General features: G+C 45.8%; 1 protein-coding gene and 1 long non-coding RNA gene across 22 annotated transcripts in view; one reads left to right on the forward strand and one right to left on the reverse strand.

The window, feature by feature from the left end:
- LOC308592058 overlaps nt 1–16,097 on the forward strand; it is a 32,788-nt gene that overhangs the window by 15,299 nt on the left and 1,392 nt on the right. For 10 of the 12 annotated variants that reach the window (XR_014010313.1, XR_014010314.1, XR_014010315.1 and 7 more), the window contains 4 exons: nt 3,686–3,854; nt 5,518–5,599; nt 13,715–13,825; nt 14,742–14,938. This is a non-coding gene — a long non-coding RNA (uncharacterized lncRNA). Of the gene's footprint in view, nt 1–1,530; nt 3,855–5,517; nt 5,600–13,714; nt 13,826–14,523; nt 14,593–14,741; nt 14,939–16,097 lie in introns of those variants that run through there. The other 2 variants (XR_014010323.1, XR_014010324.1) reach the window with 2 other exon arrangements.
- CASZ1 (castor zinc finger 1) overlaps nt 6,212–16,097 on the reverse strand; it is a 460,564-nt gene continuing 450,678 nt past the window's right edge. For 6 of the 10 annotated variants that reach the window (XM_081202878.1, XM_081202882.1, XM_081202880.1 and 3 more), the window contains 4 exons: nt 12,848–12,996; nt 11,411–11,645; nt 10,004–10,297; nt 6,212–8,194 (listed from right to left, as the gene is read on the reverse strand). In XM_081202878.1, the coding sequence (XP_081059004.1) occupies nt 7,017–8,194; nt 10,004–10,297; nt 11,411–11,645; nt 12,848–12,996 (1,856 nt within the window). In that variant the 3' untranslated portion in view covers nt 6,212–7,016. The remainder of the gene's footprint in view (nt 8,195–10,003; nt 10,298–11,410; nt 11,646–12,847; nt 12,997–16,097) is intronic. The other 4 variants (XM_081202884.1, XM_081202883.1, XM_081202881.1 and 1 more) reach the window with 3 other exon arrangements.

Here is a 16,097-nt window from a genome sequence, read left to right on the forward strand (position 1 = left end):
AACACATCTCACAAATTAAAACAAAGATCCCTTGTTGCGTTTAAAAGTGGGCCTAGAGGTGGAACAGCACTGTTATGTGTAACTCTTTGGATGATTTTGGAGTAGGGGCACAGTAGTTTCTGGGGAAATGGAGAATTAGAACATTGGGGCCCAGTACCACCAGGGAAGCAGGCTGAAACTGATCTTGGGCTCATTTGAGGAGTCGCTGGTAGGTCCATGATCTCCCATGTGTTTTTGGAGTTAATTAAGAATCAATATAAACACAGAAGCTGCTCATACTTTTGTCTTCATGGGTGAAGGTGACAAAGGCATCTATCTATCAGGCCGCAGTGAAACTTCATTTGAATCCAAGCTTGGTTATGACCAGAAAGTCCTGTTCCCAGCCTCCGTTCCTCTGCCTGCAAAATGTGGGATTACTGAGCTCCAGGCAGAGTGCATGGTCTCTTTCTTTTATCTTAATAATCTTCTGAATTAGGTGAGCCTAAGCGGGAGGCAGACTTCTGCAAGGTCATCTAGTGAATTCCATGGCTGAGTAGTGATTTGAACTCAGTGTGACATGTTATTCACAACACACAGTACATTTAACCATTCTACACACCAACCTCAAAGTAATTTGCAAGTCTTTTTTTAAAAAATAAATTTGACTATTGTTTAGATCAGTGTGGTCCTTTACCTTGTCCCTTAGGACTCTCCCTAGCCACATCGCTCACTGACCCTGCTTTGTGCCCTCTTTTGAGTGGTTGGTGGTTTTTGATTTTTTGGCTCACTGGAATGTGTCCTTAACTCTTATAATGCCTCTTGGTTGTCTGGATGGAGGATAGAGAGGGGTGCCTCAGTATGTGTGAAACTAACTTATGGTACAAAGGCAAAATCCACATGTGCTGTTTTCCTCACTTTTGCCTCTGGCCCCAGCTACCCTGGCATGTGGCCCTTGGAAGGCTGCCTAGAAAGGCAGAAGTTGTCCTTGAACTGAAAATGGTTCCCCATTCCTGGTTTAGATGATGGTTGCATCACTGGGCATTTAACCAAAGGCGCTAGATAGCCCTTAATGGTATGGATATCTCTTTAGGCTTTGGAATGCCACACCTCGTATCTGTACATTTTGTAACTTTTGGTGAGCTGCTATGCATACCTGACCTGTAAGGGCAGTGTTACAGCCCCAAGAGTTCTTCTTTGGCTCAGTTTTTAGATGTTTGGGTGGGAGGGAGGGACATAGGGGTTGATCTCAGGCTCCATTGTGTTTCTAGTGTCGTCATCAGGAGAATTGTGGGGTCTGTTAGTCTGGGGTTTAATGAAGCTATTTTTTTCTGCATATGGGGAGTACAATTTGGTTTTCCAGACCCCAATGACAGGCCTAACCTGGGCAGCAGGTAGCTTTCTACAATGCCAGTAATTACTTAAGCTTTGCTCTTGGAGCAGAGAGATGAAACATGTCTGAGCTCAAGAAGTGCTATTAACTAAATATGTTAAATAAATAATTAAAAAGTAGGACTTTTAAAGATGCTAGTTAAAAGTCAGTGCAATGCTACAAATCAACAGAAAGCTGTGATTGGTTGGCTTTTTGTTTGTTTGGTTTTTTCCAGTTTTTATTGAGTGAAAATGTCAAACCTTGCATCAGTCATGCAAAAAAAAAAATCAAATAAATAAAACACATATATTAAATTTCTAATAGCACTAAATTCAAGTGGAAAAATATTCAGTTCTTAATAACGTAGGTGCTGAGAAGACCAAATTCAAGTAAAATCAGAGCACACCGTCCTGTTAGGATTTTTTTTTCACTTTCTGCATTATTATTTTTTGTCTCAAAACCTATATATAGCTATATATCTATATATATAGGTATATACATATAGATATATACACACACATATATATATATGTGCATACATATTATATTTATATTTATATATATACACATACATATTTATAAAACATTAAAAAGAGCATTGGTAGTTCAAGCATCACTTCTTCTTTTTCTCCCTCCCCACCCCTCCCACACAGAAAGAAATAAAATAAAATAAAAACAACAACAAAAGAAAGTACACATTTTAAAATTCAAAATGAGCTAGCAATGGCTTATAGTCCTAGTGTGCAATATGGATTTTACAAAAGGCTAGAATTTCTCCCTCATATTTTTGTCTTCCTGTTCTTCTGTGTGTGTATGTGTGTGTGTGTTTTCCTTTCAAAATCTAGGGCCATTAAAAAACAAACACCATTTCTTTTTCTATATTGAAATACAGTTCTCTTTCAATACAGGTGAACTTCATAATAATTTATGTATTTATTTGGTGGCTAGGTCCCCCCCCCCCCTTTTTCAACGACAAAGCAGTAATGAAAGGATCTACACTTAGGGTTTCAGAGGTTTGGTTTTTTAAACTCTCTCTCTTGTTCTTGACACATCCCCCCCCAACACATGGTCCCTTTAAAGCCACCAAGTTCTATATTCCGCTGGCTCCATTTCAGCAATGGTTGTCAAAGCATATGCCTTTTAAATCTATGGCCACCAGCTGTTGTCCTGGAGAGGCGCAAACTGGCTGCCTAAACCTCAACATCTTCTCCGCACATCATCAGCATCACCATCACTTATGCTTGGGACTACTAAATTTCCATGGGATACAGGACATGAATGTGAGCCTGCCCAGGGGCAGCGGGAACAGAGGACGCATTTACCACCCCTGTAATTTCAGCCATGCTAAATTTTACCATGTCCAAATTTGCCTACTGTGAGTGGGATGAGAGGACACAGAATCAGGAAAGGTTATGTTGTGTGGGGGGAAAGGTTGAATAATCTTGCTTTGTTGCTAACTGGTGGCCTCTCCTGCTCTGTAAAATGACACGTTTAGGTCCATCCAAAGGTTTATGCTTGCTCTGAACTTTTAAGCTCATTCTTAAATGTCCTCCTCTTAACACCTGGGGACACTGAAGTGCTTCTTTCTGAATCAGGATGTCCATCAGGATGCAGTTGATAAACATTTAACATATATATAAATATAAAGACCTGTTTTTTCATTCTTTTTGTTTTAGGCAGAGAAGAAGGGGGAGAAGGTTGTGAAACTGGGGAAGTATAGAGGGACCAGTCATTAGGTGTTAAAACTAGTTCAACTTGGCAGGCTTTTTGTTGGAACTGAAGGTGGTCGAAACAATGGGGAAACTGGTTACTGGGTGATTCTCAGTGGGGAATAACCATTCCAGTCAGATCCAAACAGTTACATAGGAAGAGGTGCATAACTGGCTAATGTAAACTGTACCTGTTCTGCAAATTCTTCTCTTCCCACCCCTTCCTTTCTTGCCCACTAGTAACCACTGGCTTCTATGGCCAACACCAATGGACCAGAAACCCAGGGGAGGCCATTTTACTACCCTGCCACCACCAGAGGGTTGTAACTGCCTGCTTGTATTAAAAAAGACCCCAAAATGTATAGAAACATAAAACATAGGGCTTATCCATTGCCTCTCACCCTGCAGTGACAGGTTTCCAAAACCTTGACCGCAAGCAGGAGTTTTCTGTAGCACCTTTTAGCGAGACACCTAAGTGGTGAGAACAGGAGAGGGATAAGAATGTGCTGAGAGTTTGCCCAAACTTCTTAAACATAAATACCTCACTACCACGTTTACCAAACTCAGGTCCTTTCAAGAGACTGAGAGGACAGGGAAGAGTAAGACCTCATTGTGCCTATTCTCTTAGGTAATTTTGATGTGCATCTGTTGATGTGATCTATGGTCACGCTATGAGACCATAACCTGCCCCATCCTGGAATTTAAAAAAGCAGAGGAGTCAGCGGTGTGGAGACTTGCTACCATCTAATTAGATGTACCAAGGAGCACCTTTGCCAAGTCAAAACTACCAGGAAAAGGTAGGCTCTTGGTGAGGTTTCTTTTTTAGAAAAAAAAAATATTTATAACCTGACTACCCATACATTTGAAATGGCTAATAATTAATTACATTTGTTTTATAAAAATCCAGAAACAGTAATTAATGAGGTTCAAGCTTTTTCTTTTAAAGCTGTGGGAAGAGTCATAGGAGGCTGAGATGGTTCTTGAGGAAACAATTGTCCCCAACCTCCCAAAGTAAAATTAAGAACAAATACAGTGGTACCTCGCAAGACGAATGCCTCGCAAGACAAAAAACTCGCTAGACGAAAGGTTTTTCCGTTTTTGATTTGCCTCGCAAGACGAAATTTCCCTATGGGCTTGCTTCGCAAGACGAAAACGTCTCGCGGCTTTGTTTCCTTTGTCTAAAAACAAAGACATGTTTTGTTTATAAAGTTAATTTATTTTCCCTTCAATTTTTGAACTGCTCTTTACAGTATGTGTGACTTTAAAGAGCAGTTAATAAACTGTTGTTGTACCAAATTTGGCTGTTTCGACTTTTTTTGACCATAGGAACGCATTAATTGATTTTCAATGCATTCCTATGGGATTTCGTGATTCGCAAGATGAAAAATTCGCTAGACGACAAAAATTGCGGAACGAATTAATTTCGTCTTGCGGGGCACCACTGTAAAAAAAATCCTATGCATATTACTACAAACCAAATTGGAGTGTGTCTGTGGATAAGAGAGAATGGTGTGTCTGTGGATAAGAGAGAGTGCATGAAGTGTGTTTCATTAAATGACAGGGCTTTTTTGTGTGTCTCTTTTAAAATGTCTGTTTGGCTGAAATTCAAATTCAGAATCACTTGATACTCTATACTGAGAGTAGGAAAATGATGGTAGGGAAGACCCCCTTTCTGTAGCTTCCCCCCCCCAACAAGTTTTTTGGCTAGCTGGAGGTGGTGGGAATTAGTGTCCACACTTGTGTGTGAAGGAGATAATTGTTGGTGAGCAACCAAATAGGATGTTGAAGGGTCTGTTCCTCAGGGTAGCATTCTTCACTGGATACTCACAGAGTATTATCTTGGTATGGCTCCTTTCTCTCTGTTCTATATATTTCTATATATCTCTATATCTATTCGTAACCTTTACAGGGGCAAAAATACTGTACAGCTATCTTTTTTTCCTGGACATATCCTTTATCCTTTTATTTGCCACTCTTTTAGTTTTCCTCCTCCTTTCCCTTACTGTTAATATTTTAAGAAACTTTAAAAAGTGTCCATGGACCACATTCTTACTGTTGAACTGTCAAGTTGTTTTGGGTGTGATTGTTTGAGAGGGATTCAAAAACTAAGACTAATAAAGCTCTCAGCCTTTTTTTTTTGCACTAAAATGGCATGTCTGTTAGACACAAGGGTTGTTGTGTGTGGCTGGTTTCATTAGCTTTTAACAACTCAAAACCACCAAATGTTTTGGAAGCAAAAGACCTATCTGCAGAGCCATTGTGGGTGCCTGTTTCCTTCTTTGTTTTTGTTTTTTTAAAAACATGCTCTCCCCCCTTTTAGGATATGCCTTATCTGGTGACTTGGGGGAGTGCAGGACAGGTGGGCAAGGGACATTAGATTATTTGTATGCCAAATGAGTTTGCTGTGCAGCTGCTTTAATTGTGGAGCAACAAATTCAAGTGGCCTCTTCCTTTCCACAGCTCCACAAAGGGCAAAGGGACAGGAAACATTTCTGTCCTGGGATTCAGAAGAACATCACCCTCTCTGCCCGAGAATCTTAAGGTAAGAGCCCTATGTGTGGCTTGATGGGATGGGTTGTAGTAGCTAATATTTATCCTCCCCCAACTTGTTCCTACTAAAAGACGCATGCCCTCTTTCAGCCTTCATAAAGCATGCTTAAATGGGGTGAAGGTGGGGGGGGGGAACAATGGTAGAGAAGGGTAACACCTCTGCTTCCTTCCTGTAGCTAAGCCATCCCCCAGTAAGACCAAGTACTACTTGGGCCTGCCTACTCTTTATGAGGTACGTGCATCTTCCACCTCCTCTTCTTTCATTAGCAGCGAGGCGGAGGGGTATCCTGAGCTCCTGGGTCTCTACCCTACTTGTTGGGGGTGGCCCTGCAGTCTGGAAAAGAAGCAGTTGGCACCCCCTCTCCGCAAGGCAGCGGTGTTTGGGTTGCACAACCAAGGGTTCTTTTCAGTGCCGTACCCCGTACTTGCTGCCACCGGTCAGAGCCCCACCAGAAAAGGAACACTCCCCACTCAGGTGTGGGAGTGTCACAATATAAATAAGTTCTTTCTTCCTTAAAAAAAAAGATTAATATTATTATTATTATTCTTTAATAACAAAGAGGATCAGAGAAGTATCCGCATATTCCCAGCCCCGTTCAGTTCATTAATGCTTCTCTTTCTCTTTTATTTTTTTTAAAAAACTGACAATAAATACCCCATTTCCCAACCAACCCAAGCTGCCTGAGACCCCCATTTCTCCTGTTCATTTGATGTTGGAGAAGAGAGGAGAGAGAAAAATAGAAGTATGACTGATGCCCTCCCCCAACCCCAATTATGCCTAATGGCGAATAACTTCGCTTTTGTGGCTTAAAGGAACCAAATCCTCATTTTTGTAAATAATATATTATTATCACCCCCTAATATTCACCGTTGAATGCTAGCTGCCCCCTCTCCCTGAGAATGGGAGGAGTGTTAAAGGACAAAATGAAAACAGGAAAATAAAATAAAGTTAAAGAGGAAAAGAAACAACTCCACTCCCCCCCTCCAAACCAACAAGGGGAGATTTTGGGGGAAGTGGCAGGGGAGACATTTGCCCTTATGGTTAGCACATCCATCCAGGAGAAGGAGGGTCACTTCTCCATGGCCCAACCCATCTGCATATTAGTAAAAAGATTTGCCGTCTGCCACCCTGTAAACATGTGCGTCCCAACAGATGGGTCCCTCCGCCTCCCCCTGCCCTTCCCATGGGCACAAGGCTTCTTTCCTTTTTATTTTTTGCATGGTCCAAGGATTAAGCGGCTTCCTCGTTATCTTGTGCACTTCCTGGGGTGGAGTTGGGTGTGTGTGTTTCTCTTTGCTGCTTGTCGTTCCAGCGTTTGTTCTCGCCTCACATAGCGGGGTCCTCTCATTTAATTCAGTTTCTTATTTTTTTTTAAAGATCAAAAAACCCTGCTGCTGCTGTCTATAAGTTAAGGGGAGGCCTCAGGGGCGGGGGCTTGCTCGCCTGGAGGTCTGGAAGCATCGCTGTGGACTGCAGAAGGAGAAGCAGCCTCCCCCAGTTCCCTAACATCCTTTGCAGGCATGGCCTGGGGGTCAGGAAGTGACTCTTCAGAGTCTGTGTTCAGATCTTCCTCATCGTCATCGTCATCATCGTCGTCATCTTCCTCCTCGTCTTCCTCATTCATTTCCTCCTCATCCTCCTCCTCGTCGTGGGAGGAGTCGTCCTCCACGTTGCCACAGCTGGCTGGAAGCCGCTCGCTCTCCACGGGGACCCCACCCTCCCTGGCGGGGGAAGGGGCAGTGCCCCCAGCCTCTGGCAATTTCTGGCTGAGGTCCAAGGAGTCGTTGAGGCCCACGCCCGCTGCGTTCTGCAGGAAGAAGAGGGAGCTGTTTGTGTCAGTGCCGAGATTGAGCGAGCTGTCAAGGTTGACGGAAGAGTTCTGCGCATCGTACTCCAGTGTGGAGGGTGGGAGGGCCTCGGGGCCCGGAGAGATGGCCGGCAGCTCTCCGCGCTCCTGTTTCTCGTGCTTGCGCTTGTGCGAGTCCATCTGCGACATGCCCACCACCGTGTGCTTGCAGCCGGGGTAGGTGCAGTGGAAGTGGGAGCACTTGAGTTTGTACTTGCAGTCGGGCACCTCGCAGTCCACGCTGGAGCTGAACTGGCAGAAGCCTGCGGCGCTGATGACGTCCTGCTTGCCGTGATGCTTGCGGTGGGCCGTCACCTTAGTGCTGTCGGTGCAGCGGAAGCCGCAGCGCAGGCAGTGGAAGTGCGTGCTGTTTCCCGAGAACTGGCAGTCGGGGAAGTTGCAGCTCAGGGAGGACTTGAAGCGCTTGAAGTCGTCCAGCACCAGGTTGTCGACACGGTCGTGGTGCTGGGCATGCTTGTACATGTGGGTGCGGCCGCAAAACTTGTAGCCGCAGTTTTCCCTTGTGCAGTGGTAGTGGGTGACCTTCAGTGAGAACTGGCAGCTGGCATCCTTGCAGTCTTCGTAGAGGTCATAGCGCCGGAAGCCCTCCAGCATCATTCCTTCGTCCAGCATCTTGCGGGAGGAGGCCGTTTTGCGCCGCTTGCCAAATGGGGACATGTCCTCAATGATCCAGAAGCGCTTCTTGGCCCCCGCGGCGGTTGGCATGGTGATGGTGTTCCCTGGGGAAATGAAATGGGCAGAGGGGATTTTAGAACAGGACTTTGCATCAGACCCACTTCTCTTTCCTGCCTAGCTAATTGGGGTGGGGGTTCAGACAAGCAGTGTTTGCCCAGTGTTTCTTGATCTTTACAGTTTCTAGGCAGTGAGAGGAATGGCAATACTGTACGTAGGCTCCTTCAGGCAAACTCATTCCATCCACCTCATCCCCAAAGCCTGGCCACTGCAAAGCCAATCTTTTCATTCCCTTGAAGTGGTTTGGCAAGAGATGAATAGACTTAAGAGATGGAGAAAGGAAGGCCTTGTACTTCTGGTCATTACACCTTTTTTTTACCTGCTCTGCCTTTGTTCCTTTGGCACTTTATCTGTGAGAGAGTGCTTTGTGACTCCACTCTCGTACCTAAATATTTGTACTCTCACTACATCAAAGGAGCAGTAGCCGCAAGCCAGGACCAGACCATGTTAATAAACCACGGGCTCAACACTATTCCCTCCCTCTCTCTTTTTTTAAAAAAGATGTTTTACCTGGAACTTGCATGTGACATGGAGAGCAATGAGCAACTCGTCTGTCATCTGATATAAGTTTACTGTTTCACTCACTCAAAGTCAGACATGCAGCCCTCCAGATGTTGTTGGATTCCAACTCCCATAATCCCTGACCATGTTGCCTGGGGGTGATGGGAATTGGAGTCCAGTGACACAAGTTCCCCAGCGCTGCTTTAATGAGATTTCTCTCCTTTCGTTTTTTAGGAACAAGCTAGTAAGTAAGGGTGACTTAAATGAAACACAATAAAATGAACTAATTATGCCTATAAAACCAACAGTTGTTGCTCCAACAACTCTCCTGGGCCATGAATACACAGACCTTCAGCCTGCACTGACCCCGTCTTGCTCCTCCCAGAAGTGGTAAGGGGCAAGTCCAGAATGGGCTGTGTAGTCTCCTGGGCAAGAGCAGCACATTGGGAAGCCTGTCCCTTACAAACAGTTTGCATAGGAGAGAATATTTATGCCCAACGCAAAGAGTGAAAAGGGGTTTTCACAAGGGATAAATTTAGGAGACCACATCACGGGGGTCAAATTCTCATGGGACAGCACCCAATGTTTAGGAGCTGGCAGCATTCTTAACCAGGGCTGAATAAACATTTCAGATTTCTAGGCTCTGTACCCTACTTGGGCCACCATGACTGTAGAGAGATGGTGATTGGGTGAGCCAGATCTGAGTCCTGAGGTTGCTGCTGTGGTGGGAGTTGATGAGTACATTCAGGTAGCATGCTAAACACCTGTTCATGTGCAAATCATTTCTGAAAATGAGACTAGTTGCCTAGTCCAAGAGTGGCTAAGCTTTTAAGGGCCAAAGGCCACACTGACCCACCATCAAGTCTTTGGGGGCTGCATATCAAAGTGGTTATTTAACTGTCATAAAACCCCATTGCTATTAGCCGCTCGCATTGGGCGGCACAGGAAACCGTTTGTGATCAGAGGGGCAGAGGATCAATCAGTAATTAGAAATACACACACACACACACTTTAAAAATATGAACAAATGTTCACTTTTTGTGCTGAGGTGGATTTCTCTGTGGCCTGTAGGTTAACCTCCCCTAGTCTTACCTACTATTGCAATCAAAAATTGGTCTTCTGTAAATTGATTTTTATATATAAAAAAATGGCAATCCAATAACTGTAGGTGTCATTTTGAGCATCAGTTTGTCATCGCTAGGACTTTAGTGGAAGGACAGGGAGGTGGAGCCTTTTGGGTAGGATGTGGTGGGTGGGGCTGCAAAAGTATGAGAGAAAGTGTAGAATGGTTTTACCTGCCGCATCCTGCACTAGAGGGACATCACTTTTGACTGGAGTTGGGGCGGCAATGATGGGTGAAAACCCTGTTGAGCTGGCGGTGGGCAAGACAAGGCCCCTGCTGGATCCCAGAGTGGCACTTAGCAGAGAGTATGAGACACAAGATGGAGAGAAGAGATACGGGAGGGAAGGAAGGGGAGACCTGAGCAGGGCTTGTGAGAAAGATGGAGGCAGAGGTGGTGGTTGTGGTGCATTTTGGGTAACGTCATCACCAGCAGCAGGAGGAGGAGCAGCAGCAGCAGCCAGGCAGCCTGGAGAAATGTGGAAAGAAAGAAAAAAATAGCAGGGGGAAAAAACAGAACAGAAGGAAAAGAAAAGAAAAAAATAGAACCAAAATGAGAACCCAAGAGTGTAAGCAGTACAATGAAAATGGAGAGCACGTTCACACGTACAAGAATGGAACCACTGACAGAGGAGATGGAGAGTGTGATGGACAGCAGTGATGGAGTGAGCATACCCAGAGACCAACAGGGAAGAGCAAGAGGTGGCAGAGGTCCCTGTGAGTATCAAAAGAGGGACTGCAGTTTTACTGCCAGCCCTCCCCATCTGGTTTGTGGCAGGCTGGCTACAGTCAAGCACAGTCATCCTGGAGAGGTGTGATGAGCAGTGGTGCAATTTAAAGAGGAGTATGGCTGCTTCCTTAGTGCTATGAGTTTCTATGCCCTGCCCTGTTTGTAGAGTGGTTGTGATTAACATTTACTTGCTGCCCTGATATTGACCGGTGTTTTTTAGTAATGCATTTCCACCAGCCCCAGCAGGCTGCCCCAAGCAAAGGCCATCAACTTGAACTGTGGTGTGGGGAACAGTTACTTTTAAAAATGGCTATTATGGGGATACTCTGAGGCATCTTTTTAGGTTAATGCTCCTTGATGAAATTGTGGGGTGTGCCAGCCAACCTCACTGACGTGTCCCCCTGATAACCCCAAGCCCTGACATTCTTGCTTAGATTGGTGACAGGTGCTAGAATTTCCCCCCCAAAACCTGGATCACAGTATAATAATCTCCCCAAAGGGCAACTGTGTAAAGTTCAATTTGTTTGATCACTGGGGCGGCGGTGGGGAGATTTTAAGTGAGCAAGTACTGATGCCTTTATTTCCATCAGGAATTATTTTAGCAAGGTATGAGCTGCACAGCCCATTCTGGATCAGAATAAAAATACTTTCACAAACCAGGAATGGTGATGTCAAAGGGGTTCTTTTAGATGACACAGTGATTTCTCTTGCTGTGTCACAGGCAGAGAGGAGACCCCCCTGGCAGGAGGAGAATTTGGCGCAGCTTGTGCGAGAGCACCCAAGGGATGCAACTTTTAGGCTGCTCAGAAGCAAAGTGTTACCAATAAACCGTTTCCTCCCAGTGTCACTTACCGGCTGAAGTGCTTTCGTTGCCTACTGGCGTGCTGGAGCAGCTGCGGTCCATATTGGAGGACTCAGAGGAGATGCCACCAGGGCTGCATCCTGTGTAGTCAATGTACTCATCTGTCTCGGTATCCATCATACTTTGGGGTCCCTGGAAGGAAGCAGGAGTCCCTGATGAGGCTGGGCTGGGAGCCATGCTGCTGACTTGGGGGAGGTTTTCGTTCCTTGGAGTGTGTCCAATAACCTGCAGCGAGAAATGCGATATTGGGAGGGGTGTGTTTGACTTCTACACCAATAACAGTAGTTGGGTTCCAAGTGGACATCTGTTTGGTGTTAGGTCATGTTGGCTAGCACAATCAGGCTGGCATCATATAGATCACCTGCCTAAAGGGTGTTAATGCTAGCATTGTGAATTCTGTGTATATATGCAGAGGATGCCGCCAGAGCCTGGGCCTGGGAGTGTTAATCTTGGCATCAGCATTGGGCTGTGTTGAACTTGCTGAATTTAGCAGCTGCGACTATGGCAGAGGCAGCATGTGCATGAAGATGTGCTGGGGGGAGGGGATCTTTTGATTCTGCATTATATTACTACTACCACTACTACTACATTTGCCACCTGCCCTTCACCAGCAGGTTCTGGGGTGGGTTACAGCACTTTAAATTTCAGAATTAAAAACTGTTAAAACAGAGGAAAGTTACAGGAACAGGGTGGGTCCTGAAAACAGACACCTCGGTTGTCAAAGGCCAGAGCAGAGTGTTCACAGCATTCGCTGAAATCTGTGTAGTGCCAGTGCAATATGCACCTCTGTGGGCAGGAAAGTCTACAACTTAGGGGTGGCAACCCCCTGCCAAGTTTCTGAGGGCAATGGAATGACTAAAAGGGCACCCTCTGCTCAACTGTAGGGAAGGAAGTGGTTTCTCAGACATTTGGGGCCTGAGTCATTTAAGACTTTTAACACAAGCGAGAACACTTTCAGCTGGGCCTGGGAACAAACTGGCAACCAATGCAGTTGTTTTAAAATAAGAGCAAAGGGGGATAATATAGGGGGATGATTCTAATGTCGCATTTTCTAACATAACTGGAATGCTTTTTGAATATTTGCAGAAGTAATACAATGGTAGAACTGAATGTGAATGCAGATTTTAGAGCAAAGATCAGGAGCTGCGAGGAATTTTGAAGATTCTGCTTTCACATCTTGTCCTGGACAATTCACATAGGTCTTGGGGAAGGGCTGTAGCTCAGCGGTAAAGCATCTGCCTGGCATGTAGAAGATCCTAATTCCTGGTAACTTCAGGTGGGCCTGGAAAAAGCTCCTGCCCAAAGAGGAGCTGCCAGTCAGTTCTGAGCTGAATAGTCTGACATGATATAGCAACTTCTTACGTGGGGAAGTGCCATAGCTTAGTGGTTTCTAAGCATATTTATAGCCACTCTGCAGGAGGAGTCACCTGAGTGGGAACACGGTCGAAGTTCTTCCCCAGCATCCTCCTCATATGCTTCCTGGCATGGGATGTCATCTGATGCTTCAGGAGGAAGGAGAACTGGCAGCCTTCACGGATGCAATGGAAATGGCTGTTCACTTGGTTGTACTTGCAACCTGGGAGAGAGGGAATGCAAAACAGATGCAAACCTCGTAAGTTAACAGTGGCCAGGAGTGGAACAGCTGTGCTCTGGGCAGGGGGCTTGGCAATGGCTGCTGTCCTATTTGATCTCTGAGAGAGTGCAGCAATTGGGACTGACTGCTGGCTCTTCCGCATCCCCAGACTTGTGTGTTAAATACTTCCTAATGTGGGAGAACAAGGCAGAAAGGATTCTCTTGCTGAAAAGGGGTCAGGAAAAAGAACTTGTTTTAAACTAGTACCATAGGCTTCTGACTCAGGTGAGAAAGGGGGGGGGGTGTTACTTTATTAATTGTCTACACAGGTAACCTGTGACTCTCCAGATGTTGCTGAACTAACTTACAATGCCCAACAGTCCCAGCAAGCATGGCTAATGGTCAGGGATGGTGAGAGCTGTAGGCCAGCAACATCTGGCAGCCAGAGTTTCCCCACATCTGATTAAGATGGAAGGATGTCCTTCCCCTACTTTCCTCACCTAGTCCAATCAGTGCACATGGCACAAAGCCTGGCTGGCAAGGGGGTCAGTGTGGAGGAGGTCTCGTGTCACCTAAAAGGTTTTTAGGGCCACTCAACGTGAGTGCTGGTTGAATCCTTTCTGCTTTGCCAAAGGCGGTGGTGGGAGAAGTCTCAAATGAACAAGGAGAGAGAAGGGCTACATGGCTCTAGAGTAATAATGGGGAACCTTTGTCCTCATAGGTGGTGGTGGGACTCCAACTCCCATCAGCCCCAGCAAGCAGCACAGCCAATGGCCAGAGAGGATGGGAGATGTATTCCAGCAACATCTGGGGGAAAGATGAGTGAGATAATGTATGTGAAGCCCTTTTGGTGTCCTAATTTTTCTATGTAATTAACTAAGTAAGGCTGCAACATTTAATTTATTAATTGGCTAGATCAATCCATTAAAAACCATGTTGATAGACTAAAAATGTGTCCAAATTAATTGGACAACATTTTTTTGAAGCCCAGTTTTTAATGCAAGTAGTTATGAAAATTGCAGCTGGCAGAAGGGGATATGCATCTCCTAAGTTAATGCCTCGTGCATTAACAAAAGCAAAAGAAACACATTTTGTTTCGTTTGTTTCAGAACAGATTCGTTTAAGTTTAATCAATTAATTGAGTAACTTGGTAAGATTCCTTTAACGGGATGGCAGCCCTGGTTTCTCCTTTTTCTTTGGGGGTTTAGATGAGGGTGGCCCTCTGGCTGTAATGTTGGACTCCAACTCCCATCAGCCCCAGAGGTAGCATGGCCAGTGGGCAAGTGATAGTGATGATTCAGAGGATGGTGCCAGAGCTCAGTCTGTTCAACACCTGTTTAGAAAAAAACATTGTTCTGCTTGCCCAGAAGCTCACGACTATCGAACGGAAGCAGGCTCTTGGCCTTGTTTGAGGAATATTTGGGTGCATCACTTTGCATGCTTGAAAAGCATCATGAACACTCCATGTTCACCAACAATATTGTGCACACAAATCCAAACACATCATGAAGAACCTCTTTTCTTCCTCAGCGCATCCATAAATGTCCCCCACCACAACGCCTGCTCCTTGCCAAATTCAGCCAGTGAATTGAGCAAACTGTATGTTCTTAAAGAAGTGGCACTGTTTTATGTCTCTGCCAAGTTTGGTATTTGTTTAAATATTATTCTCTCACCCCGTAGAACTCCCCCCATCACCCAGCACCCCCCTGTTCTGTCTCTATCAACCCGCCACCCTGTTCTCCTTTCAGGAAGAAGAACAAACAGTGCTGGCAGGACTGAAACTGTATCGGCCGCAGGCAGGTGAAGGCTTGCCCGTTGCTGGGGCAGCCGAGTGTCATGTATCATCGGGCGGCTTTGTCTGGCCCCAGCCATCCCCTGGAACAGCACCGGTTGAGCAAACAGCGGCAACCGCCAAGCCGCTTGACATTCGTAAGCCAAGACCCAGGTAAGGGGCAGACTGACGGTGTTGTTTGCCGTTGCCCAGGTTACCACAGGCCTCGCTGCCTCTCCAACATGAATTCTTTACGAAGTAAAAAACCCACAAAAACCCACAACCGAATAGGAAGAGATCTCTCTCTTGCTCTCGCTTTGAACGTTGGCTGTTTTGTTTTGTCGTGTGTGTGTGTGTGCACACATATTGGCTATTTTTATCCCCATCAATAGAATCAGTTGTGTTCAGGGGGGCAACGGGGAGGCAGCCAGGGACACAAAGAAGGCCATGGCTTGTTTGTTCTCCAGGACTCCAGCGAATACATGGTGCCCCAGACAACATGGGGCTAAACACTTCTCTGGGGTGAGAGGTGCAGGTACAGCTGGTGGAGAAAAGAGGGGGTTGCCAGTTTCAAAAGCCAAAGGAAACTCTCCTCCTGCCTACAAATAATGGCTTAGAAGCCAAATTTATCTCCCCACCTCCTTGGACCATCTGCGTAGAGGAAAGGTGGCTGCCTGAAGAAGCCCCTGCTGCTTACAAAAAACTATCTGTCAAACAAGAAGCCTCCAGAATCTGTTTCTGAGACTAGAGCCGCCATATGCATGTGTTCAGTCTAGGCCAGTCCTGCATGGAATCTTTGACTGCAAAGCCAGCAAGTTGGCTGGTTTGAGGTGGGTGGGTGTTATTGGCTGTTCAGACAGGGATTTAGAACCTGTGTCCACACACAACACATACAGCCATCCCTGACCATTAGCCATGCTGGCTGGTGCTGATGGAAGCTGGAGTCCAGCAACAAACACCTGGAGGGCCACCCCCATTGTAGGCCTTCTGGAAAGGGTCTCCACCACTTCCACACACACCTATGACCCTTCTAGACCTCAGCACCAGTTAAACTAAGAAGTGCAAACACCCAGGTCCCAGCTATCACTGGTGCCCTAAAAACTGGTCCTGTCATTTGGATTACTGAGGGCAGAAAGCTGGTTTCTATATGGGATGGCTGTTGAATTTTGCAGATAAATAAGCAACTTAGAACTGGTTGCACCCCTATTGGCACAACCCCTTCTGGTTGCAGTTGAGCAGCTGAGCCAGTGGGGCTGAGGGCTGGGTGCCTCTGCTCATAGTCTGCAGAAGGGGCCAACCATGTGTGGGTTTAGCCCAGGAGGGTTCACTTTTG

This window comes from Podarcis bocagei (assembly GCF_964188305.1).
Source record: "Podarcis bocagei genome assembly, chromosome: 7".
NCBI classification, from domain to species: domain Eukaryota; kingdom Metazoa; phylum Chordata; class Lepidosauria; order Squamata; family Lacertidae; genus Podarcis; species Podarcis bocagei.